This window comes from Trachurus trachurus (genome assembly GCF_905171665.1).
Source record: "Trachurus trachurus genome assembly, chromosome: 17".
Classification (NCBI taxonomy): Eukaryota; Metazoa; Chordata; class Actinopteri; order Carangiformes; family Carangidae; genus Trachurus; species Trachurus trachurus.
Genome location: NC_139900.1, coordinates 22,636,488 through 22,660,751, shown reverse-complemented (window position 1 = coordinate 22,660,751; position 24,264 = coordinate 22,636,488). Strand labels below are relative to the sequence as shown.

The 24,264-nt window shown below is 42.2% G+C and overlaps 1 protein-coding gene across 2 annotated transcripts; it reads left to right on the top strand.

Moving 5' to 3' along the window:
• The first annotated feature begins 313 nt into the window (after positions 1 to 313).
• Positions 314 to 23,911, top strand: wls (Wnt ligand secretion mediator). Of its 2 annotated transcripts, XM_083990977.1 has the most exons (13): positions 314 to 697; positions 4,446 to 4,718; positions 9,441 to 9,565; positions 9,926 to 10,087; positions 10,187 to 10,323; positions 16,126 to 16,294; positions 17,162 to 17,281; positions 19,509 to 19,606; positions 19,817 to 19,880; positions 20,767 to 20,910; positions 21,040 to 21,123; positions 21,206 to 21,374; positions 22,957 to 23,911. In XM_083990977.1, the coding sequence occupies exons 1-13, from the start codon at positions 592 to 594 to the stop codon at positions 23,064 to 23,066; spliced, it is 1,761 nt and encodes a 586-aa protein (XP_083847103.1). In that variant the 5' UTR covers positions 314 to 591; the 3' UTR covers positions 23,067 to 23,911. The 2 variants fall into 2 exon arrangements, with proteins under 2 accessions (XP_083847103.1, XP_083847104.1); XM_083990978.1 differs by lacking the exon at positions 17,162 to 17,281 and having other exon boundaries at positions 316 to 697.
• Positions 23,912 to 24,264: the final 353 nt, after the last annotated feature.

Sequence of the window (24,264 nt, the reverse complement as noted above, 5' to 3'; positions counted from 1 at the left end):
GAAAAATCAAGTTACTACAAAGCACCTTTGAATAGGACTATGTTGCCATAAACTCAACATCACAGAATAGGCTACTCGAGTTTAGGTATAATTGTGCAGACGACACATTCATCAAACACGTAGCCAGACCAACGCCGATTAAGAATAGACTTTGAACCACAATGTGTTGACGGGTATTGGTTCACCAAACATGAGTTAGGACCTGTAAACCTTCCCTTTAAATAGCCCTGCAGCCTGTGACCGCAAACAGGGGCGCTATTACAGTCATTCAATGACACGGTAACCTGCATTACCAGCCCCTATTTGCAATGCAGCGGCGCTCCACGGATCTCTTCCCAGTCTGGTGTTGGCTGTTCGGGGATAAAGCTGAGTGCTGTTCGGTCATGTGATTCCTGTTTTTTTTTTTTCTTTTTTTCTTCCTCCCTCTAAGTTGAAAGGCAGGAGCAGAGCGGTGGAGGGGGGCCCAGCCAGTCTTCCTGCTGCTGGCCGTGGATGCAGCGTTTTCGTCCCTTTTCCAACACACTGTTGTTTGTTTCTCGCTCGGTGTGATATTTGTATTTTTTTTTTTTTTGCTCCAACCTTCGCTTCGCCATGGCGGGGGCTATTATTGAAAACATGAGCACCAAAAAGTTGGTGATAGTGGGAGTTATTCTGCTTTTGTTTCAGGCGTTTGCCTTCATGGTCGGCGGTTTAATTGGTAAGTTTTTTTTTTCTCTCCCTCTCTCCCTTTCTTTCTCTCTCTTTTATATCCCCCACTTTTATCATTTATTAGTTATCCAACTCTTGCCCTTTGTGCGCGCATGTTAACGTCTCCAAACGGGGTAAAGCACAAAGTTTGTGACTTTGCTCTTGCTCGCTGCATGCCTTCATACCAGCGTTCATAAACGTCCTCATCAGAGACAAAAGACGGTGAGTGTGCTGCTAACTTTTTTAGCCGTGTTTTACCCACCTGGGCTGTGTCTTTGACCGAGCCTCGCACAAACAATGCGGCGCTTTGAAGAAACAGTCACTTTAGACACCGCAGCCGGAGTGAGTGCACCTCGGATAAATCACTGCTTTGTATCAAGGTGTTTGCTGCTGCCTGCCCTGCGTGCCACGACCGACCGACCGCTGCCGTGCTTTTTTTCTTTTCCTGCTAAAAATAACACGGGACACCATTTTTGTCTTGTGGGTTAATTTTTTTTATTGGATTTTTTGAACACAGGAGTGCCGTGGAAATGCACCCAGCCTCCGTTTTTCTGTGTTGTTCACACTTCTTTGATCTGAACTCGTATGTTCTTGTCCTCTCTTCTCCCCTCATACCTCCCCCTCCTCCCTCCTCCCCCCTCCCCCCTCCCCCTGCATATAATGTCTGTCTGCTGTGTGGGGCCCCAGGCAGCATCTCTACCTTCCTTTCACTCCCTTCTCCTCTCCCCCTGTGTGTCTCCCCTTCTCCCTAAATCCCTCTCGCCTTGCAGGCAGTGCATTCATGTTCCCTCCTCTTTTCTCTCTCTTTTCCCCTAGATTCACATTTGCATTGAGGCAGACAGTGGTACACACACACACACACACACACACACACACACACACACACACACACACACACACACACACACACACACACACACACACACACACACACAGTTGTCAAAGTTGCATTTTGCCTTGAGGAGTGTATTGGAGTTGCTGTCAAGTTTCTTCAAATCCACCCACTCATATTCGCACAAAGCAGCTACACACACACACACTCACACACACACACACACACACACACACACACACACACACACACACACACACACACACACACACACACACACACGCACTCACTCTCGCAGTTAATAGAAGTTGAGTACATGTGAAAGATGCCAGTCTTTCCTATGGGCTGAATTTGGAAACCATTCACATCCCCCAGACACCAGTCACCCTCCCTCTCACTCACTACATGGCTGGTGATAAATTAGCTTGTTCGGTTCGTTCCTGGCTGAGATGGTTTTAATGAAGCCAGATTCCTTTGTGCTTGCTCGGTGGCCGGGGGCGGCAGAGGTAATTGAGTAGAAAGGGGTTTTTCTCCCCTTGTTTCCCGACAAACCCGGGGACACGGCATGGGGTCAGTGGGCTGAGGGGACTGCCATTATTCTGGACACACTGCGATGGCGACAGGAGGAGCCGGTGTGCTGCTGGACTCACAGGGTCACTAGATAATTGAACTCCAAGGGGCTCCAGATAACTGGGTTTAATTCAGTTTGGTGGGTCTTCTTTGTCACTCTGTGTGTGTGTGTTTTTTATTTTATTTTAACTTGGCTTACACACTTCCTCTTGAAAATAGACAGTGTTTGGTTTTACAACTGTGGACTGTGTACCCCAAAGGGTGTGTAATCTGTCTGTTGGTGGTGTCCGCCCTTAAGCTCTCTGCTATGAGTACACAGATATGATTAGATAGACAGATAAGTTAAGGGGTTCTTCTTCTTTAAGTGCTGCTGACTTTTATAGTTTTCATGTAGTTGCAGTTTGCATACTTTTTGGAAAGTGAACAAAATGACAAACTATCAAATCTCTAAATGTACTCGTCAGCATCTGCATGCTCAAGCACATAAACATGTCATTAATCTTCTTCATTAGCTGATTCTGGAAAGTCCAAGCATTTTCTCTCTTCCATGATTCACTACTTCCCACAATCCCCCTCAACAGTGATCACAGCTCGTGGGGGTTTTCTAGGTATGTCACTAGGACGCAAACCAAGCTTGTTTTTACAGATGAACTCAGAAACATAATGAGCATCTGCACATTTCTTCCACAGAATTATAGTGGGATTCAGCGTTTTTTCTGGGTACACAAAGTCTGCCACAGACAACACCGTCTTTTGATCGTCAGAGATTTAGTAAGACTGGTTTTCTGTGTTCCAGTTGATGTCATAAGAGCGTCTTGGTTTCCAAATGTTTTTCTTTTATTTCACAATTATACGTACTTGCACAAGTTAACAGCATTTAACTGTTACCAATAAAGGAACTGTAGTACCAGTTCCTTTTGCATTAGTGCTGAAACTAATGTTCGTTGTTTTCCTTGAATATTTTGGTCATTATTTGTAGATAAATATTTTTGGTCCTGATGAAGGTCGATAGACTGGAACGTTGTTGACCCAATAAACAGAGCTTTGATATGAGTATGGGAGTAAGATGTGATTTTGCAGTGAATTTGTCTGGGGATCTGCTCCCAGCACCAGCCTTTTTCAGGAGAATGTGCATGTTTGGTAGATAAATATTATGAAATATCTTGGAAGGAAAAACTCTAGAAAATGTGCCCATCACATTGAGTTATAGTGACATGTTGAAAATGCGAACAGTCCAAAGCACACAAACTTCATGAACTTCGTCATATTTGACAAGAAGAACAATATGTCAACTTTGGGGAAACTTTAACCAACCGATATTGTCATTAGTTTCAAGAGTGCGAAACAATCGACAAATAGTTCCAACTCTGCTTTGCTTCTCCATGACTCTGATTCATAGTGCTGCAGTTCAGTTTGTGCTTTGTCCTGTGAAGTGGCACATAATGTATTCATTTCAATCTACTGTAGTGTTCAGTGAAACAGGACATTGAAATTGCATTTTACGTGCCTAAAATGTAAGGGAGACTTAATTAACTGTGACTACATAGTATTTTCTCTTTGTCATTTCCGAATCCTTTTCTCTCTGCTTTGAAAAAAATTCCTTTGCTTTTTTCATGTTGCAGACGAAAAATGCAATGTCATGCTGCCCTAATATGGATGGTTTTTTACTCTACCTGACTTAATGCCTGTTATACCTGATACCAGAAAGTAAGGGTTCCTGTCTGGGTGCCTCTCTGACGTCATCTCCTGACCTTATGAGTAGCTTACCCTGAACAACAGCTCTTTTTTTCCCTTGAGGCTACAGCTGGACTCTAAAACCCCTCAATGACACAATTCACGTCAGACCCCCGGTTTTTACAACAGGCAACCAATGTTTTTGTGTTCTCATGATAATGATAGATCTTTTCCCAAGCACTACTCAAATCCTGTGAGTAGAGAGACTACAAACACCAGTCTTGTCAAGCTCATGAATCTCAATGCGTAAACAGTGTAATTGGTGCCTGAGAGCTTTCGGGAATTTTCCCTCCCCGTCATTTCAGTGAGGGAGAGAGGACCTTGTTGCTACCAGGCATTTTCTAAACAGTGTTAAAAGTAATTGCCAAAGTGTTTGAACCGGATTTGGCTCTAACCCAACCTGTTGACTATTCCTAATGGTTGCCAAGATATGAATATTATCCATGGACAGTTAAATCCACAGTGTCGTTTTATTTATTGATTTTTTTTAAATTCAAACCTTTTCTGTGATTTATTGGTTTGAGAGGAAATTTGACTTGGCAGGGCCTTGAAACACTTTGCTGCAGTATTTCAGTATGACATCCGGACTAATATCAATCCTACTTTCTATTTGTCTCACCAGCTCCCAGCCCAACCACAGCGGTCCACTACTTGGCCACCAAGTGTGTGGACACAGTCAAGCACAGAGACGACACAAAATGGTTCATGCCCTGGGGACCCGACCAGTGCGACAGGATCCGAACCTTTGATGAGGCCATGGCCAAGAAGATTGAGGCCAACAACATTGTATTTGCTGTCCACATTCCTCTGCCTAACAAGCAGATGAGTCCCTGGTTCCAATTTATGCTCGTCATCATGCAGTTTGACATTGCCTTTAAGATCTACAACCAGATAGGTGAGAAAACCAATGCTTTCTTATGGGTAGAAAAGTGGGTAAAGACAATGTGGCCTGTGTTTCTCCTCCAGGGCATGGCTTACTGGCTTTCAAGGTGAAAGAAAGACTACGGTAACCTAATGTGCACAGGCTTGTAAGAGGCCATGACGTCTTGCATAGGAATCTTAAAACAACCGAAAGCCAATTAGGTAATCATTAAAGGGATAGTTCAACATTTTGGCAAATTGGCCCATTGCCATAATCGCTATAGTCATAGCAGTAGGTTTGTTACCTTTATTTCTCGGTATTTCTTGGTTTCCCTCATCAAATACACAATCCAACAACTCCAAAACACTCTGGTGGACAAGTTGTGACCTGCACATTCACCACGCTATGAGATAATAACGGAACGTTACGAGACAGAGTTGTTTTAGAGGTAAATTCATGCAAAACTGCTGATGCGCGTTGCGTTCAGGGGCAGTTTTTCAGCAAGCAGACTCTGCGTTTACCTCAAACGGCTCCGTTTCGTAACGTTCCATTATTATCTCATAGCGTGGTGAATGTGCAGGTCACAACTTGTCCACCAGAGCGTTTTGTAGTTTTTGGATTGTGTATTTGATGAGTTTGATGAGGGAAACCAAGAACCATTAGCCTCCATAGTGTAGCTCTGAGCAGCTCGTGGCTCTGGTCCACCGTTCTAAAAACAGCTTGCACTGACAATTAAAGGTAACGAACCTACTGCTATGACTATAGGGGTTATGGCAATGGGCCAATTTGCCAAAATGTTGAACTATCCCTTTAACAAGTGATATTTACTTGGTTGGTTGTGTTGTAAATTGCCAATTGTCACTCAACATTTTCAGTATCAGAGGTTTCTACAACTACTGTTGTGTTAGTATTTGTTCTGTTTTCTTAGTTTCACAACCTGAAGGCAAATGTGCAGAGGCTCAATGAGACCAATCTAGCTTGTGAAATATTCACAGCCGTTTTCGCTTCAAATCCCTCACATCTTCAATGCAAGTGCAGAGTCAACTTTACTAGAAATAAATGTTACCTTTCTGTATTACCTTTCCTACACAACGTCCTGGTAGGATGTTGTGTTCTTAGTTCAGTTTACCATAGTGAATGCTTGAGGGATCCACAGGAGTGTGTCTTTGTCAAAAGATTGGATTTCTTGACACTGAAAGGCAGCAAACAATGATGGATGTCCTGCTGTTTGTTCTCTGTAGCAGCGTAAGCCCGTAGGGGTTTCGTAGATGGGCTTGTCAGACACCCTTGAGACAGGTATAAAGAGGAGAGAGCGGTAATCTGGACCGGTTTCATAGTTGACTGACTCCAAACAATGCAGTGTCCTATTTTCCAATCCCAAGACACAATCAAACGATTTACATACATATGTGTTAAATATATTCAGTTTTCAAAATGATGTGATTTGTTGCTCTCCCTCTTTTATAGTCAGGATGAATTTATAATTTGTGTAAAGACCAGGCTTTGTTTTTCTGATTCTTTTGCCCAGTTTTAGAGTCTACAGAATACATGAGGTGATTTCAAAACCTAGAGACTAGACTGACACACATAAATCTTAAGATAATAAATAAACTTCAATTACAAACACCTCATTAATTGTTTTCTTTTGCTACACCACACATATTATGGTATTTTATACCTCAGATGTATCTTGAATCTTCACCTTTCTAACTCCTGAGGTAAATGTTGTCTTGTGGAGCCCCGAGGTCTGTGCAGTATGTCGTTTCCTTTGTCATAAAGAACACAAAAGCTTATCGCCAACCCATTTCGTATCCCTACTTGGTGCTGTAAAGTGCATCAGCGGATAGACGGTCCTACAGCATGCTGATGCTGAAGTGCCTGTGTGAGGGGAAGGGGAGGGGGAGGAGAGCGAGATAACTGGTGTCTTATAGGAGACGTGGCTCAGTATCCTGGCAGGGTGCTTGGGATCCTGAAAGACAGGATTAGAAAGGATGAAAGTCTAATAAGTGACTGGATCCCAAAGAGAGCCTGGGAATGAGGTTTTGACTCTCATTTACATCTTTTGCTTTAAGGCTTAGAAAGTTAGAACGTATCTGTATTGAGACGGGATCCTCAGAGTGACCAGTGATGTACCGAGATGACACATCCGCTTTAGTCCAGTTAATAATCAACAGAAAAGTAAGATGAATTTATAACAAAAGTTTTTTAAGCGGTGTAATCCTTATTGTGACACAGCCGTTCTGGTCTGGCTTGTATAAGCAGTCATGTAGCAATGGTGGCCTAGTCATCAGCATCATTTACTCACTCACATTCTTGGCCTTGGTGAAAATCTGTTAGGGGGCTGTGGATTGTTTACTGCCTGGCTGCCAGACAGACGAGCTTGTGAATCAGCCTGGACCTTTTGCCAGATGCTGCAAACTCATGTTGATCTTTCTGAAGTCTAGGAGGTGCTGTGAGAATAATTGGTTCTCTCCTTTTCTGGAAATTAGTTTCGGTTTGTTCAAAAAAAGTTGCTTTATTCATCACTAGGTGCTTTGTGAAAGCTTTGTAACCTTATTGTTCAGCAGACATGGTCACTAGTAACTTCATCAGTCAGGTTGATGTTTATATGGCTGGCCCTGCTGCTTCTGACCACCAAAGAACTGGTGTAGGCTGCATTTTTATCTTGAACCTTCATCGTCCAACATTTCTTTATGATTTGATTTGATTTTGAAATATAACAGGCTTCTTACAGAATTTTTAGTATATATTTTTTTGGCGTTTTTGCCTTTATTTGATAGCACATAGTGAGATAGACAGGAAAAAGGGGGAGGCAGAGAGAGGGGGAATGACAGGTCTGCCCGACGCGGGCTTCGAACCGGGGACGCCTGCGTTGAGGACCGTAGCCTCTACATGGGGCGGCCGCCTTAACCACTGCGCCACGCACCGCCCCTTCTTACAGAATTTTTAAATACAAAATTAAATTCACCACCAGTATATTACAAGACCATAAAACTACTATTAACTGGCATATTTAACAAATGGCAAAATGGTGAAACTGTACTGTGTTAAAACTTTTACCTTCTTTTTTAAATATCCCATTTTAAACTGGCTTACTGGCTGGATTAGATATGTTTTCTGATTCCATGAGCTGAGAAACTGAAGTTTCGGACTGATTCACTTTCGCAACAGTCAACCCACAAACATCGGAGCCAGGCCTTCCACAGTCAACAAAATGGCGCCTGGTGGTCTGTCTAAACCCTGACCAGAACATTTGCTCTGTGCCTGACTAAGGTGGGGAGGTTTTTGTTCTCCCGCTGTGTGACAAACCAACACAAAGCCATCTCCTTCCTTGACTACGTTATCTGTGCAACAATGTTCATCCCAAAGAAGAGCTTCGCCCTTATTAACCACTCCACCTACTCCACTCCACCCCGGCACCAAGCACCCGTTGGCTGAGGTCCAGCAATAACACAGCTGTTGAGGAGGCTTAGTTTCCGTGGCGATGGCCGCTGGACTGAAGTGGAATGTTTGCATGAAGCGAGCTGACATTTGAGGGCGTCGGGCTCAACCAATGGCAGAGGGGAGGGCATTACAGAGACAGTCGGCTGCCAGTTCTCATCTGGCTCCCTCTCTTCCGCCTCTACAGTTTTTTTTTTCTCTCCTTCCTTATTCACAGCACAGGCCACTGGGTTTCTTTCTCTTCATTCCAGCTTGTTTCATAACGGCACAAGAGGCACCCTGGAGGGCTGGAGGAGAGAACACTTGGCTTTGTAATGTGATCTAAAGATGCAGTTTTAATAGCTTTGCTTTGGATGTTTTTGCTGGATATACCGAGCTGTGCTGTCGGAGGCCAGCTCAAGGTCTTGTTTAAGTTTGTCAAGTAGGAAGTAACCTAACCTAGATTTGGGCCACCGTGGAGAGCAGACTCACGGAATCAGAATATATTTACATGCAGAGAAATAATCCTGTTAATCTGGCTGTTTCAGACTCATTTCAGGTGACTGTGCCACGTTTTCATACTCGAATGATTTGGTCTTGTATGAACATGTTTGTTTTAGAGTAAACCCACCAAAGCAGTTCCAGTTACAAATGCAGCCCTAATCACCAGACTGAGCCATAACGGATATTAAAGCTTCAGCCGTGAAGCTCAGGTTCTCGGTGATTTTTAAACACAATAGATCCACCTTCATCCTTTTTAACTCTCTGTACCTCTCTTGAACACACAAGCATGTGAAAAACTAGCTTCTATGTGAAAACGAACAGAAAACGAACAGCATATCTAATGTTATGCCATCTTTCTTTGCTTGTTTACAAAAAGCCGGCATATTGCCACTCAGAGATGTGACGCGTAAACCAGCAACACCACCATGCTGGCTCTCCCTTTTACAGACATCAGTATTGCTCTGCTCTGCTACAGACTTAGAATTCAAGGACATCACTGTTGTGCCTTTGTAGCTGTGCTGTAATACCGGATAGCGAGGCAGAATAAAGGAGCAGCATTCCTGCTTTGAACAGACTGTGTAACGGGGGCTCATGTGATGTCAGTGTTGGCAACGTAGTCAAAAAGGCCAAGGCTGCCTGTCATCGGGACTTAATTTTATCCCGTCAATGGGATAATAACAGCCAGCAGGATTGTGCAGTGATGAGATGCAACACCCGTGATTTTGTTGAACGTATTTATTCACGTACTTTGAATATGAAAACTCTTCAGTTGACTACCAATTTGCGTGTATTTATTTTAAAGTAAATGACATAACTTATTCTTGTTTTCAGAGGATGGGGCAATGGTCACCGTTGACGTGGGTCTGGCTTACAGAGACGACACAGTCAGTGAGTGGACGGCGATGGCACACTCTTTCGAACAAAGGAAGCTCAACTGCAATTTTACTGCTCTGAAGGTGGGGAAAGAACATTTTTGATGCTTTACCATTATGATTATTACAAGTAGCGATGACGATTATATTGAGTTTGTTTATTTTTTAGTTGTATCATGGGTGAAGACGGGTATATCTCCTGCTGTTTGTCAGTTTCCAATTTAAGAAATGATAGTTTCAAATAACTGAACTGTTTTTCATTGAAGTATAATCTTTTGTTCAGCACATTTATTAACACTGGAGACTTGAAACTGTAATTTGAGCTGATTGTTTCTCAGACGATCAGACGTTGCGCTTTAAGTCTTGAGTTTGTGGCTTTTATATTATTAAAAACACATGAAATAGCAGCCAGTGTGATGTGTTGTGTATCTTTTTTTCCCCCAGACCTATGAGAATGAGGGACGTTACTACGAGTGTGATCTCCTGCCCTTCATGGAGATCGGAAGCGTGGCCCATAAATATTATCTTCTCAACATCCGCTTGCCTGTCAATGAGCGCAAGAAAATCAATGTGGGGATTGGAGAAATCAAAGATATTCGTCTTGTTGTAAGTTTTCATTGTGGATTAACATTAAGGAAGTAGCCTATAATAAAATGCCTCACAGTACTAACCAGTTGACATCGATGTTGTTCTCTCTCCTCAAAGGGCATCCACCAGAATGGCGGCTTCACAAAAGTTTGGTTTGCCATGAAGACCTTCCTCACACCCAGCATCCTCATCATCATGATCTGGTACTGGAGACGTATCACCCTTATGAGCAGACCTCCGGTGCTTCTGGAGAAGTAAGGCCACTCCCTCACAAGTTATCACATGGGTGCTCACTACTGCAGTGAAATAAGCACGCTCCTTATTCATAAACAATTAAATTCTAGTATATCATGTCTGTGGTGATAAAGGATGAATGCAGGTCCAGGGGGTACGCCGGTATACGGCGTATACCTACTTATTTTTCAGTCAGGATTGCGTATACCCACTTCTAAATCCCCCCCTGATGCGCACAAAGGGTTAACAGCCGGTCTCTGCTAGAAGTCCCGCCTCTAACCTGAATATTGATCTCCGTTTCTCGCTAACGTGCATGTGATTGGCTGTCCCCGCTGTCACTCCGTCTGCTTGTAAAAGTTACCTGCTCGTTGGTCGGACGGGACAGGAGGTCACGGTGCTTGAATCTGCAACCGCGAAGTAGTCAACATGTTCGGCATCTGTTCTGCCTGGGTCACGTTAGCTGAACGGATTAGTGGTGTCATTTACATGTGTTTCTGTCTGTCTGTCTGCATGCGTGCGTGTGGGCGTGCGTGTGTGTGCGCTCTGCCATTGGGTCTGTGCTTGGTAGGCTAATAAGGATGTCAAAGACAAGGAAAATGGACATAAAACACTTTTCTAGAAGTGAAAGTGTAAGTTACTTAAAGACCGGGTAAACCAAATTAAGTAAATGTCTTCTTATCATATTAATTAGGCCTTAAATGTGTCCCTCAAAACATGTAAAAAGTATTTTTCCCATTCATAATTTCCTTGAGGAGCTAGGCCTCAGAGACTGTTCTGTGTGTGCAGGTTTTGAATGGGCGGGCCTATGTCGAAGGCCGCTTTACGTAAAGCGGCCGTACTTACATAAACTCGCCCCCTGCTCTGCTCTACATATAAATACATTCAGCCAACTGACTTCCGAGGTTTTCCGTCCCACTTGCTCTTCAGTCTAGCTGAAACACTTGAAACAGCCAGCTAACTAAACGTACGGTAGTTCATGTTCACACACAGGGGAGACCACTACTGTCTTGTTCCTTCAACGAGTTTACAGTGCTAACGTTAACGTATTCACACCGCGATAAGCAGCAGTCACCGCGAGGAGAGAGGCTGACTCCCCCGGTCACACACCGAGAATCCTTCACGTTACACACGCAGCAGCAGCAGCAGCAGCAGCAGCAGCAGCAGCAGCAGCTACAACACCGTCTTTTGACCAGAGTCTCCCTCATTAACACACTGTCCGACCAAACAGCCTCCACTCACGCACACAACCAGACACACGGGAGACCAGACCAGCCATACAATCACGGACAGAAAACACCGTTAAAAAAAAAAAAAAAAAAAAAAAAAAACTCCGCCGTGGTCTCAGTCCACCACACGTCCGAGCGGACACACAGCTGATCAAACCATTTCTTACCTTCACTCTGGTGTCTAAAACAGGCAGCAGCAGCATCATCCAGCCCCAACAGTTTATTAATCCACCGATATTATTCCCGTTTTGATCGTTACTCGCGTTCTGCCCGTTTCCTCCGTTTGCATTGTGTGAAAGAAGAAAAAAAAAACGCTTTTAGCCGCCGTAGCAGCCGTAGCCTCCCGGCTCCACCGTGTTGTTTACCCTGGTCTGGTTCTGATCCCGGCTCCACTGTGTTGTTTACCCCGGTCTCCTCCCACCGGGACACGGCTGCTGCTCAGCTCGGACGCCGTGTGTCACGGGCGCCGGGCGGTCTGGACCGGGTCTGGACTCGGTACCAGGTCCAGAGATGATTCACTGTCTCTGCTACTGCTTCTCCTGTCACGACACTTGAAGCTAAAGCTAAAAACTTTATTTATTTTTTTCACACAATGCAAATAAATGAAACACGCTGACCGGTAACGAGATGTAAACGGGAGCAGCATGGTGGATTATAACCTGTTGCAGCTGGATGGCTGCAGCAGCTGCTGCTGGGACTGTTTTAGACACCAAGAGTGAAGGTAAGAAATATTTCCTTTAGGTTTATCAGCTGTGTCAGTGCTGAGGACTGGGGTGTGTGGTGGAGTGTGTTAGAGGTCACTTTCCCGTCTTTATTTCATGACGACGTGTACAGGTTGTGTGTATCAGGGATGTTCAGCAAGTGAAGCCCAGCTCTCCTGCCATGGGGCGTGGTTTCTTTGCCTGCAGCACGACCATATCGCGACACACCCCCACCGTCCGGAAGCAGAGAAAACTGCTAATTTATTGACAACTTTGATGCAGAATTTTATATACTTAACGACTTTTTTAGTCCTCCAAATTTGACAGAGTGGTTAATAATGTTTTCCCGTGGTATTATAAACTTAAAACACATATTTATTCTTGGTTTACCCGGTCTTTAAATGGTATCTAACTGTATCCTCAACAATAAAAACCAATATTTAATGGCAAACACTTTAAAAAAAAAAAAGTTATTTTTACTACTAGCGTATTATTTCCATGTATCCTTTGTGTGAAAGGGAGCAACTGTTTAAAAAACAAAAATAAAGAACATTGGTCGGGAAAAGGCCTAGAAAAAAACCTCAGATTCCAGATGCTCATGTAGGCTAATTTTATACATTTTGGGGGAATAAATTACACTGTGTGAAAGTAAAAGCCTTTTTTCCTCAGGCAATAACTGTAGGCCTACCACCAAGCTCTATTGTATCCCTAATATATCTGTTCATATGTCATGCATCAACATATTTTTGTCAGGTGACAGACAGTAGAGAGGCTGGAGGAGATAGAGAAGGAGAGACCAGAGGAGGTAGAGGAGGAGAGGCTAGAACAGAAGGAGGAGAGGCAGGAAGAGGTAGAGAAGGAGGAGAGGCTGGAAATCCACAGGTGAGGTTAAATAATGATGGATGTGTTAGTCATGATGATGCACAGTTGACTTCAGCCAGAGCAACTGAGAACTCTTCTAAGTTGCCTTCTTGCCTTTCATTAGTTGCTCATTAGTTACCCCTACATAACATAAAACTATGATTGCAAATGCAAAAAAACATCAACTTTCAGGAGCGATGCCTCGGAGCACTTTTGTGTCCCCACCAATGTTGCCCTTGGCAAAGAGAATGATTTGTGTGTTTTATTTAAGATGAAATATGAACAAGGATGCATTGTCAACTTCAGATTTTAAGTAACTATAAACTATGAATAACTGAAACGCCATGTTTGCCTCATGATAAATACATTCATTCAGGCTGCTTGTGTGACCAGTAGTAACTACAAACTGCTCCTAATCAAGTCATGATCATTTTATAATAGTGAGCAAGTAGAAATGATGGATTTTTTGCATAAACTAAATAGAGTAGTCTGTTTCTAAAGCAGGGCTTTTTTTCTTGACTACTTATATAAAAAAAGGTGAAAATACCCACTTCTCCAGGGACCACTACACCACTGGATGAATGATGCCTATTTGAAGACACACCGCCAGGTCTACAGTGACAGTTTAATTCAGGCTCTGCTTCAGTGCATCCACGAGGTGAAGGTATTAACAATGAATGAAATGTACAAGTAGGTCATGCAAACTCTGCAGTGAAGGTCACTGAGATCAGACGGCGTTGTTCATCAAGAGCCAGAGGAGGAACAAAGTCTAGAGCCTAGAGATAGGAATGTGGTATGAGCAAATATCTGTGAAACTACACGTTACCTCTTAGTTTCTCATTTACTAGAAAATGAACAGGAAGGGCTGCTTCATGTATTTTTTTTTTTTTTTTTAACATATATTTAAAAAATAACTATTTATGTTCATTTTGGGAATTTGTGTGCAGGTTAGGAGGTTAAAGCAACAAATACAGTTAATGCCGCCTGGAGCAGAAGGTGTGAATTCTGTCTGTGCTATGTAAAGTTAAAGCCATGCTCGGAGCCCAGTGTTTGTCTAGCCCCCTGCCGTGCTGGGAAGACGGATCAGTAAGAGGCAACGTTCTGCACCACAGGAAGGGCCTAGCCAAGCGTGAAATACGTTACAAAATCTGCAAGCTAGCACTCAACTGACACATGCTGCACGCACACACACACTTTCAGGACATGCACACACCAGCTAGTGAGACACCACATGTACAAAGCTACACGCAGCCAGTGTCTCTCTCCTGCCTTCTATCTTTTCCAACTCAAAGGCTTTTATTCCCAAATGACCAGCAGGCTCTCAGGAAGTGCGAGTCGTACCCTATTTATGGACAGCGGATGATTTTTTTATGCTGTGAAAGCCTTACCAAAGTCTCCTGTCATGCTTGTCCACAGAGGTGTCAGAACGGTGAACCCCAGACTTCCTTTAAACATAGAGGACAGATGTGAGCGGCATTTCTCAGTGTGGAAAATGAGATAATTTGATTTCAGTATTTCAGTCTTTATTCAGTCAGTCATCACGTAATACAACAACTATCAACACTACATTGTCAGCACGGTAGTGACTCAAAAGGCACAGGCAGAAGCATAATGCTTATATTTATGCCTGTCCTTTTATAGCATATTGAGCAAATGAAGCTACCCTTCAGCATTTTTACAATATAGGAAAAAACAAACAAACATAAAAAGCGAAACTAAATGGGGGAAAAAAGGACCACAACCAACAAAGTTCAGTAATTAAATATAGGAGTAGAAAAGAAATCATTATATAATGGAGAGGGAAAAAAACATTTACAAAATCATTAACACTTGTAACCTCCAAAAATTGTCCTACATACTTTTTTTTTTTTATAAAAAAAAAAAAATGGTATGTACAATCTGTAGATATCATGTTATAATTCATAAAGTTGGTTGTTACACGACATCCATCGTATTTGTTTTGTTGCACTCAAAATAGTGAAATGTAAAAAATATTCCAAGCTCGCCAAAAGGAAAGATACCAGAGCCCTGGCAGTAAGAGCACAGGTGGAATTAATTACACTAATCATGGGCTCAGTTCAGTGACATGTCTCAGTGAGTTGGCATGCTCAGTCCCCAGGCTCAGGAACTGGCTCATTCAAATGGAACTCAGAAATAATTAATGCTATTAGCCCACCTCTGCATTTCCTGTGTTTGCATGCTATAACATCCAATGAAAAAAAAGAAAAGGAAAAAAAGGTCCATTTAGGACCTTTAACACATCAATTGAGCACATTTTAATATCGAGCCGCCTCATTTCCTTCCACACGCGTCCACATACAGATGCCGTTCTCAGCTCTCCAGTCGGTGTTGCTTGTGATCACATCAACACATTCCCTGCATATTTCTCAAATGTGGTATCTGTTGGTTCGTGCTGTAGATCACTGCTCACTTAAGTTCTGTTAACCGCAGCCTTTGCATGTACCATTCGTACCAACATTTTATTTTAAGGTCACTCAATGTGCCTTTTTCCCCTCCTCCCCTTCTCACACACAGTGTAGCTCTGTTTTGCCCTCAACTGACTATTTACGATCATCCTTTCATCTACTGGCGGCATGCAGGAACCTGCTGCTGAAGGCTGATTGTTCCTAATTCAAGCTTATTTCTCTCTAAATGTCTGGATTCTTAAGGTCGTGGGAGGTTTGCTGTAATATTGAGGCTACTTGGAACAGTGGTGAATTATGTGCAATTGGATAGATCGGGGGGGACATACTGTGCTCGTAGCTGAATGGATAATTTAATCAATGTCTTGGGATCTAAATGAGCCTTCTTCAGTCATTGCTGATGTATTGCTGCTGTGAAACATTGATTGTGTCTGTGTAAAAGCTGTAGTATAGATTTGGGTGAAGTTTTCAGTAAAAGTGGCTTTAAATTTCATCTGCCACAGTTAAAGTAGGACGAAGGACAGCCGTGGTTGACACCTTTTTTGAATTCAAAACGAGAATGATGATGGAAGTATTGTAGTTTTTAACTCTGTTTTTGCTCCTTTTTTTAGGGTAATCTTCGCTCTGGGTATCTCAATGACATTCATCAACATCCCAGTGGAGTGGTTTTCTATCGGCTTCAACTGGACCTGGATGCTGCTTTTTGGAGACATCAGGCAGGGCATCTTCTACTCGATGCTGCTGTCCTTCTGGATCATCTTCTGTGGGGAGCACCTCATGGTACTGTACCTGGAACAGTTCAAATGTTTCATCTTTTTCTGACTGACCTGCAGCCTTGCTTGCTAACTACAGTCTCACTTGCAGACATTTAATACCAAAGGTGTTTCACAGCCACTCTAAATGGTGTTCAGCTGTGACTGCTCGCCTAGAGGAATGCTTTAGCGCCTGTGTGTCTTTTCCTCTTCCTTCAGCCAGGTTTATATTAAAGATCAAAAGTGTAGCGTACCACCACCAGCTTTCAGTAAGACTTGCCCAAGCATTGAAGGCTTCTGGATATGGCATGTGTCAATTTTGCAGGTGTATTTGATTTGTCATCACATTACAAACTTAAAAAAAATTACACCAAGAGACATAAACTCTAGCTCCCTTTCAGGGTAGGGGTGTGTATACAGTATTTACAGATGTACTCTCTTGTTCTCAGTGCAGGCTATGCATCTTCACCTAATCAATCAAATTACATCCCGTGCTTTCAAGAGTATTTACCCCAACCCCTGGACTCTTGTCATTTATTGTCTTTTTTTTATAAAATTGATTTGTTTGGTTTTAAATATACTCTTTGAGAGTAACGCAGGAGAGAACCAATAACACAATTTGAGAACATGCCAGTGTGCGTTTGAACTATGAAGGGCTCAGTTATGCTTGGATGCAAATGAATCAGGTGTGCCTTTTTACTAGGCAGACTGTTTTCATTAGTCTTAGTAAAACCTTTACTTTTCTGTGCTGTTTGCGGCTCTTTCTCCACTCTTTGTGACTTGTGTCCTGTATTGATTCATTGGTCTGTCAAACAAAATGAGTTACTGTTAAAAATCTAAAGTCAAAAAATGGAGGGTGCCTTGCCCATCTTATCTTGGTGTTATTTTTGTTTAGGAAATACAGGTCTATTCAACATGGGTCACGGGCAGTGGACAAGTGAAGCTGTGTCAGAGTTGTGTACCATCCATCAAAATCTTCACTGAACTCGGCTGTCATCCAACAAAAAGCGTGCAGGTCATTCTTGTCTGACGTCTGTAATTTGTCCCTGATTGGGGCAGTCATGGAGATGGTCTGCCATTTCTCTTATTAAACATACAGACTTATTTAAATTTCATGATCTCCATGGCTGCCTCAGACAGGACGACTCTCCCCAGCTCTCTGGTCATCAGAGTATTCTGCTCAGCAGGCTGTCTCTCTCGTTGGCCGACGGGCTGAACTCTGCTTGCTTATCTGTGAAGGATTTCTGAACTTAAGTCAAAACGGCACACCAAGGTCTCCACGGTGATGTTGCATCTCCACCTCAAGCTAACTGCCTTGTCTATTGACTTGTTCCCTACATAATCTATTCCTAAACCTGGTTTTGACAACAAGCTAAGTTGTTGTAAAATACAACTTGAGTTGTTGTCAAGGTTCCACTTGGCAGACACTCTCATAATCACCTGTGTATGTCTCGTTGTACACTCGTTTATGGCACTTGATTTTGAATCACCCAGTCTCACCTCGTGCTCTTTGAACTGTAGCGCTCGAGTCAGTTGTGCATGACATCCGTTAAACAGTGCTTCATCAGTCTGTAAATGTCAAAATCAATTTCTGTCTGTCTGCACCTTCCCATAAAATGGGAACTTGATCTCCTTTTTCCTCAGATATTTCTCAAACAGTGTTTCTTTTGATTTTAACATGAATTTAAAAAAAATCATTGCTGGGTTTGATTTGGCTTTATTGTGTTTACATGAAACGTCTTGTGCAGTTTTTTTCCAGCACATCACAGGTACGTGTGATTTTTGCCTAGACTGCCTGCTTGATATATTGCACCAGATCACAAGTTTTTCTTTATGTCAGATCAAAAAGCCTTTGTCTTTCACTTTTCTATACACAAGACTATGCAGTTCTAATCCCTAACATTCAATGTAAAAGAGAGTGACGGATTCAGTAAAGTGAGACCACAGAGGAATGTCATGTTACAACATCCAGAGAAAGGCTGATTGGCCCCGACCCTGATATTCTGTGGGTGGGGGTAAACACTTAGGTATGTGTGAAAGCATGTCCTGCATTCCTCCAGGGAAAACATCACAGCCTTTAAGCATACCACCAGTAATTCAGCAATTGATTTTTTGTGTTTTTCCATCAAAAAAGTGCTGATCATGTGCCTGTTATACCTGTCCCCGGCCACCATTGTCCCTCATCTGAACCCACCAGAGCCTTCAGTAGAAAAAAAGACCAAAAATATGCCTTTTTCAAAGAATGACTTATCCTTTTTTCTGTGGTTTTTCATTGAAAAGAAATTACTCATTTGGGAACTGACTCACTTGGTAGAGTTGCCACCCCATGTTGAGGCTACGGTCCTCACAGCAGGCGGCCCCCAGTTCGAATACCGCATCGGGCAGCCCTTTCCTGCATGTCATTCCCCCTCTCTGCCTCCCCATTTCCTGTCTCTCTCTCGACCGTGCTATCAATTAAAGGCAATAAAAAGCCCAAAAAATATACTTTAAAAAAAAGATGGGTAGTCTGTATCAGCATTGCACATCTGGAAACTCCCATTGTCTGTGCAAAAGTGATTCTGTCGAGCTGAATGGATTAATCGGCAAACTCTTAACTGGCAGGTCTTTACTATGACTCTATTACTCGAGGACTTCAGTGAACTTGATTGTAGGCAGCTTTTTTCTTAAACATGAGGACCTAGTGTTTGAATTGTTTCCATGGCCTTTCAGGTTTGAATGGCTTTGTCACCATTACCGCTGAAGGGAATAGAGGAAGACACATAGTTAAAGGCTGCATTTAATCATCTTTTCAGCCTTATCAATCATGTTGTCAAATGTTTACACTCTGATCTTAACTCTATTTCAAATCCGTATTCTGGGGTGACCTCAGAATATCCAATCTCAGTAATACCTGGATCCACTCCAGAGAGTTGCCAGTGTAACAAATCAACATATCAGCTCCTCCAAGGTTTTTCCAAACTTTTAATGGATGCCGCTGAATCATCAATATGGCATTTTAAAATTCCTTATGCACATTTCATGACCTTGGGCGGACAAAACGAACAAACACAGAAATTGCATTTTTACTGCAGTGCAAGACAGAAATGCTACCTGCAGAATGGCTTTGATGAAGAAGGATTTTTGTTTATAATGAACTGTTTATTCTATGACATGAATATAGTATAAGTAGCCTATACTGCTAAACCAGTATACTGCAGGACTATAAGGTGCATCTTTAAATCAGTACTGTCTGTTTCTCTCAGGATCAGACGGAGAGGAATCGTTTCTCAGTCTACTGGAAGCAGGTTGGACCCATCGTCTTCGGCTCCTTCTGCCTCTTTATCTTCGACATGTGTGAGAGGTGAGAATTTCCCTCATAATCCCCCAACAGACAGTTTTTTATTGAAGTGGTTGATTCCGGTGTGCATTATATTGTAATAATAAATCTTCTGGTTCCTTTTGTTTATTTTCATGCATAATCTCAATCTCCTATTTTTTCTGCCCTGTATTATAAAATGCTGGTACTCTAGATGTAAATCTAAAATGTAAATGAACTGTTTTCTGTCATCAGAGGTGTCCAGCTGACAAACCCCTTCTACAGCATCTGGGCATCTGATGTGGGAACTGAGCTGGCTGTATCCTTTTCAGACAATTATCTGATAACAGCAACAAGAAAAAGAGCACTTCATCAGCCCGAGGATGATGCCAATTAAAAAGCCTGACAATGTAATGTTTTTTCAGTTAATCAGCCATCGATCATTTCAATTGGTTGCTCTTCTGTACTCAGCCAAATGCCAGACTAGTCTGTTTCCTCCTGTTGTTTTGAAATCACTGGTTATGACGACTCTGTCTCCAATTCTTGCACAAATCTGGTTTTTCTTCTTTCTTGGTTTTTAGCATGACCTGAAAACAGACCTCCAGACTGCTATGATAAGAAATAATTTAGTAATGCCATATGTGAAGGTATTACCCAGGGTCTTGGGATGGAGTGTTTCTGAGTGTGTACCTGTTTGTTTGCTTTGCTTTGCTTTGCCTGCCAAGCTGAGCAATGTTGGATTTATCAGCACACCTCTTCTAAAACGACTGCCAATAACCCCCTTTTTTTTCTTTTTGGTCTCTGCCCCCCTCTCCCCTCTCTTCCTCTGAGACTCATCAAAAGCAAAAGGCTGCTTAGTGTTCCTGACTCTCAGCAGTGTGACAAAGACATTTGGCATTGTGCCCGTAAGCAGGGTCATCAATTCTTTAAAGGTCCATGGGTGACAAGTTTCTGCTTTGCTTTCTACTGCAGTGAAATCTTAAGGTTTTACAAATGAGACACATCACCTTACAAAGCCCTGAACAGCAGTTTTTGTTATTTACACGTATTACTTACACTTATTGCTCACGTACAAGCAAGTTAATGTACAAGCAACTATAAAGGTCAGTTTGGCAAATCCGTTTTAATTATTTTGCAAATTCAATTTAGTTTAAAATGTTGAGTGTGATGCTCCATCAGTGTCTCCTTAACCAGTGCTACCTCAGATGGCATTCATCATTGTGGCAGGGATCTGTGCCTGTCTCTACTTCCTTTTCCTCTGCTTCATGGTTTTTCAAGTCTTCCGCAATATCAGCGGTAAGAGGACGTCCCTGCCTGCCATGTCCAAGGCCAGACGCCTGCACTACGAGGTGTGTGTTGTCTCGATCTCTCTCCTGCTCATCTGTCCTGTTGGTTAATCATTGCTCCAACTTAAAGGTCATGACAAGTGCAAGAGGTTTGCTCTTCAGTAACTCATCTCCTTTACCGCTCTCTTTCAGGGGCTAATTTTCAGGTTCAAGTTCCTCATGTTGGTCACTCTGACATGTGCTGCCATGACCGTCATCTTCTTCATCATCAGTCAGGTGAATTTTATGAAAGACCAGTGAAGTGATCATTGGTGTCTTTAAGAGTTAAAAGGCATTTATATTTCTGTCCTGTGTCCAGGTGAATGAAGGTCACTGGCACTGGGGAGAGCACACGGTGCAGGTGAACAGCGCCTTCTTCACTGGGATCTACGGCATGTGGAACCTGTACGTCTTCGCGATCATGTTCCTCTATGCACCATCTCATAAGCGCTATGGAGATGAGCAGTCAAGTGGTCAGTGCATCACCGGTAACTACATATTTCTACTAGCTTTCTAAAGAAATAAGATGTCTGGGGTCCTCCTGGTTTTAAATTGGTACTAAATTGTTAATTTATAGTGGGTCAGGATGAAATTTCCTTGTGGGGAAAATGGGTATTGTAGCAGTTGACAAGTATAACAATAGAAATAGTTTAAGTTTTTCTTTAATGTGTAATTCAAATGATGTAACGTGACAGATTTGTGTAGAAGTTGTGTACAAGGCATTCTGAAAGTATTCAGACCACTCTACTTTGTCATTATGGGTCATTGTCTGTAAACTGATGATTGGTAGAATGTGAAAAACTAAAGAGAGTTTGAGAAATGTGTTTATTAAAAAGGAAAAAATAAGTATTCAGACTCATTACACTCGAAGATTAGCTTTTTTTTGAGTTTGCCATAAGACTGGGACATAACAAAATATGAAAACGGGGAAGGTCTGAATACTTTCTGAATGTTGTCGAATTAAGCCCAAACTATCTTTTAATTACTATTAAAGGGATAGTTCACCATTTTGGCGAATTGGCCCATTGCCATAATCCCTATAGTTTTAGGAATAGGTTTGTTACCTTTAATGGTCGATGCAAGCTATTTTTAGAATGGCGGAGCAGAGCCGCGAGCTGCTCAGAGCTACGCTACGGAGGCTATTGGGATTTCTTGGTTTCCCTCATCAAATACACAATCCAACAACTCCAAAACGCTCTCGTGGACAAGTTGTGACCTGCACATTCACCACGGTATGAAATGATAATGGAACGTTACAAAACGGAAAGCTCTGTTGTGCCGTTCTAAAAATAGCTTGCACCGACAATTAAAGGTAACGAACCTACTCCTAAAACTATAGGGATTATGGCAATAGGCCAGTTTGCCAAAATGTTGAACTATCTCTCTATATAGTTATAACATTTTAATTAATTATATGTAAAGTTCAATTTAATCTGAGTGGCTCCTCATTCCTGAGTGTCATTCTGAAGGGAAGCAAGTGTCTGGCCTCTGCTGTAAAGATACCTTTTCACCCAAAGTTTGTTTTTGGAAGAGGGGGAGGGGGGTGGTGATTGAGAAATACCCAAATTCCCAGGGGAAAGAAGGGTCTCTTTGGCCCGAGAGGGTGATTCTAATGGACACCAGGCTTCCTTCCAGACGGAAAGGAGCAGTGAAGAGGGGGTGGGGCGGAGAGCAGGGAAGTAATGAAAACCATCCATCCATCTCCTGACGTCAGTGACACAGGGAGAGAAAAAAGAGGATTTGAAGCTCTGGAAGCTTTCACCGAAGTACGTCAGGCAATCTCTTGGGAGGGGTGCCTCTCTCCAAGTTTCAGTCTCTGTTTTGATTTAGGCCTACTTTATCAGCTCTGGAGTTTAACTTCAGTTTCAAACAAACTGAAAGTATTTATGCTGATCAAATTCTTCTAACCCGGCCTGATATGCAACAGATCATAACCTGCTGTAATGCAAATGGGAACGGCAAAAACCCAAACCAAATACTTGCTCCTATAATATTATATCCTCGAATTGAAATCATATTAATAAATTTAGTATTAATGATGTGCCGTGTTTTTGTTTTTTGTTTGTGCAGGAGATGCTGGAGCAAACAGTGGAGAGGACATCCAGCTAACCACTACCATCACCCATGTCGATGGTCCCACTGAGATCTACAAGATGACTGGCAAAGAGGCCCAAGAATAGACATGGCACTGTTATTGAGACTCCCTTTTATTACCTACTGCTCCACTAATCCCCTCCCTTATACTGTATATTATGTAATCAAAGGGGCTTTTGTCTTTACATTGCCATCAGCAGTCCACCGTGCATGTCCTTAGCAGTCCCACAGTTTCTGCCCTCTTCCCGGCACCGTGCCCTCAGCTGTGATTATTACGTGCCAGCCTGTTCCCAAAGTCCCTATTGTACCTCCAAAGGCTGAATATTATCAACGCTCCTATCAGTCCTTTTCATTTCATTGTGGATTTTTTTTTCTTACATTTCGTACTTGTTTGTAAATGTTGCACAATGCTTTTGACACAAAGTCAGGTGCTGTAAAGTAACCTGTTTCTTGGTGATCAGAAGTTGCATTTCACAGCAGTCTCACACTTGTTTTTAAATACAGTGCAGTTAAACTGAGTGGTGCTGACCTGAGAGATGGACTGTAGAAGTTTTCGGACGCTATATAGCCACTCTGGTTTCAAAATTCTGTTTTATTACGTGGTGTATTACAGTCAAGGCATTTAGAACCTGTTTCATATACATACTCTTCCATAGAAAGTAGATCATGTGGAGTACTGCTATCAATCTTAGTCTTTCAAGTGGTGGAGTTTTTTTATATTGTGTACAGACCACATAGCCACTTTGGGAAATGCATACCGTACATTCATTATGTTACAATGTAGATATCTATTTTTTATAAAGTGCTTATTTTCAACTTCACAAAATGTATGCTTCAAGCTCTATCAATGTTTTTGAAGTTGACTGTAGCCCATTACACATGGTTTTTAGGTTTTTATTTGCCTTCTTTGCTAATTTAAATAAAAAAAACCTTTTACTTAACATCCCTGTGTGATGTAGTTTTATGCTTTATATACAAGTCTTGATTTTTACTCTTAGTTGCCACTAATTCAGAGGAAATTATTACTGTAATATGTCATATTACAATAAAATGTGTCTTATACTCTATAATAGCTTATACTTTTTCCATTATATAACGACACTGAAAAGGTAGTTGTATTGAGGTGTATGCTGTTTTTGGTGATAAACTGTCCTTTGTTAGATGCTTGTATGGATGCCTGAAAATCTCGTGTAGGATTATTGCGCCTCCTCAAGGCTGGTGGGAGAACAGCAAACAGACTTTCACTTTTAACTTATCAGTCAAGTTACCCAGAGCTTGTATGCA

Coding starts and splice junctions, on each gene's coding strand:
- wls (XM_083990977.1), top strand. CDS start 592: ATGGCGGGGGCTATTATTGAAAACATGAGCACCAAAAAGTTGGTGATA. Junction 698..4,445: donor CATGGTCGGCGGTTTAATTG/GTAAGTTTTTTT, acceptor TTGTCTCACCAG/CTCCCAGCCCAACCACAGCG. Junction 10,324..16,125: donor CCTCCGGTGCTTCTGGAGAA/GTAAGGCCACTC, acceptor TCCTTTTTTTAG/GGTAATCTTCGCTCTGGGTA.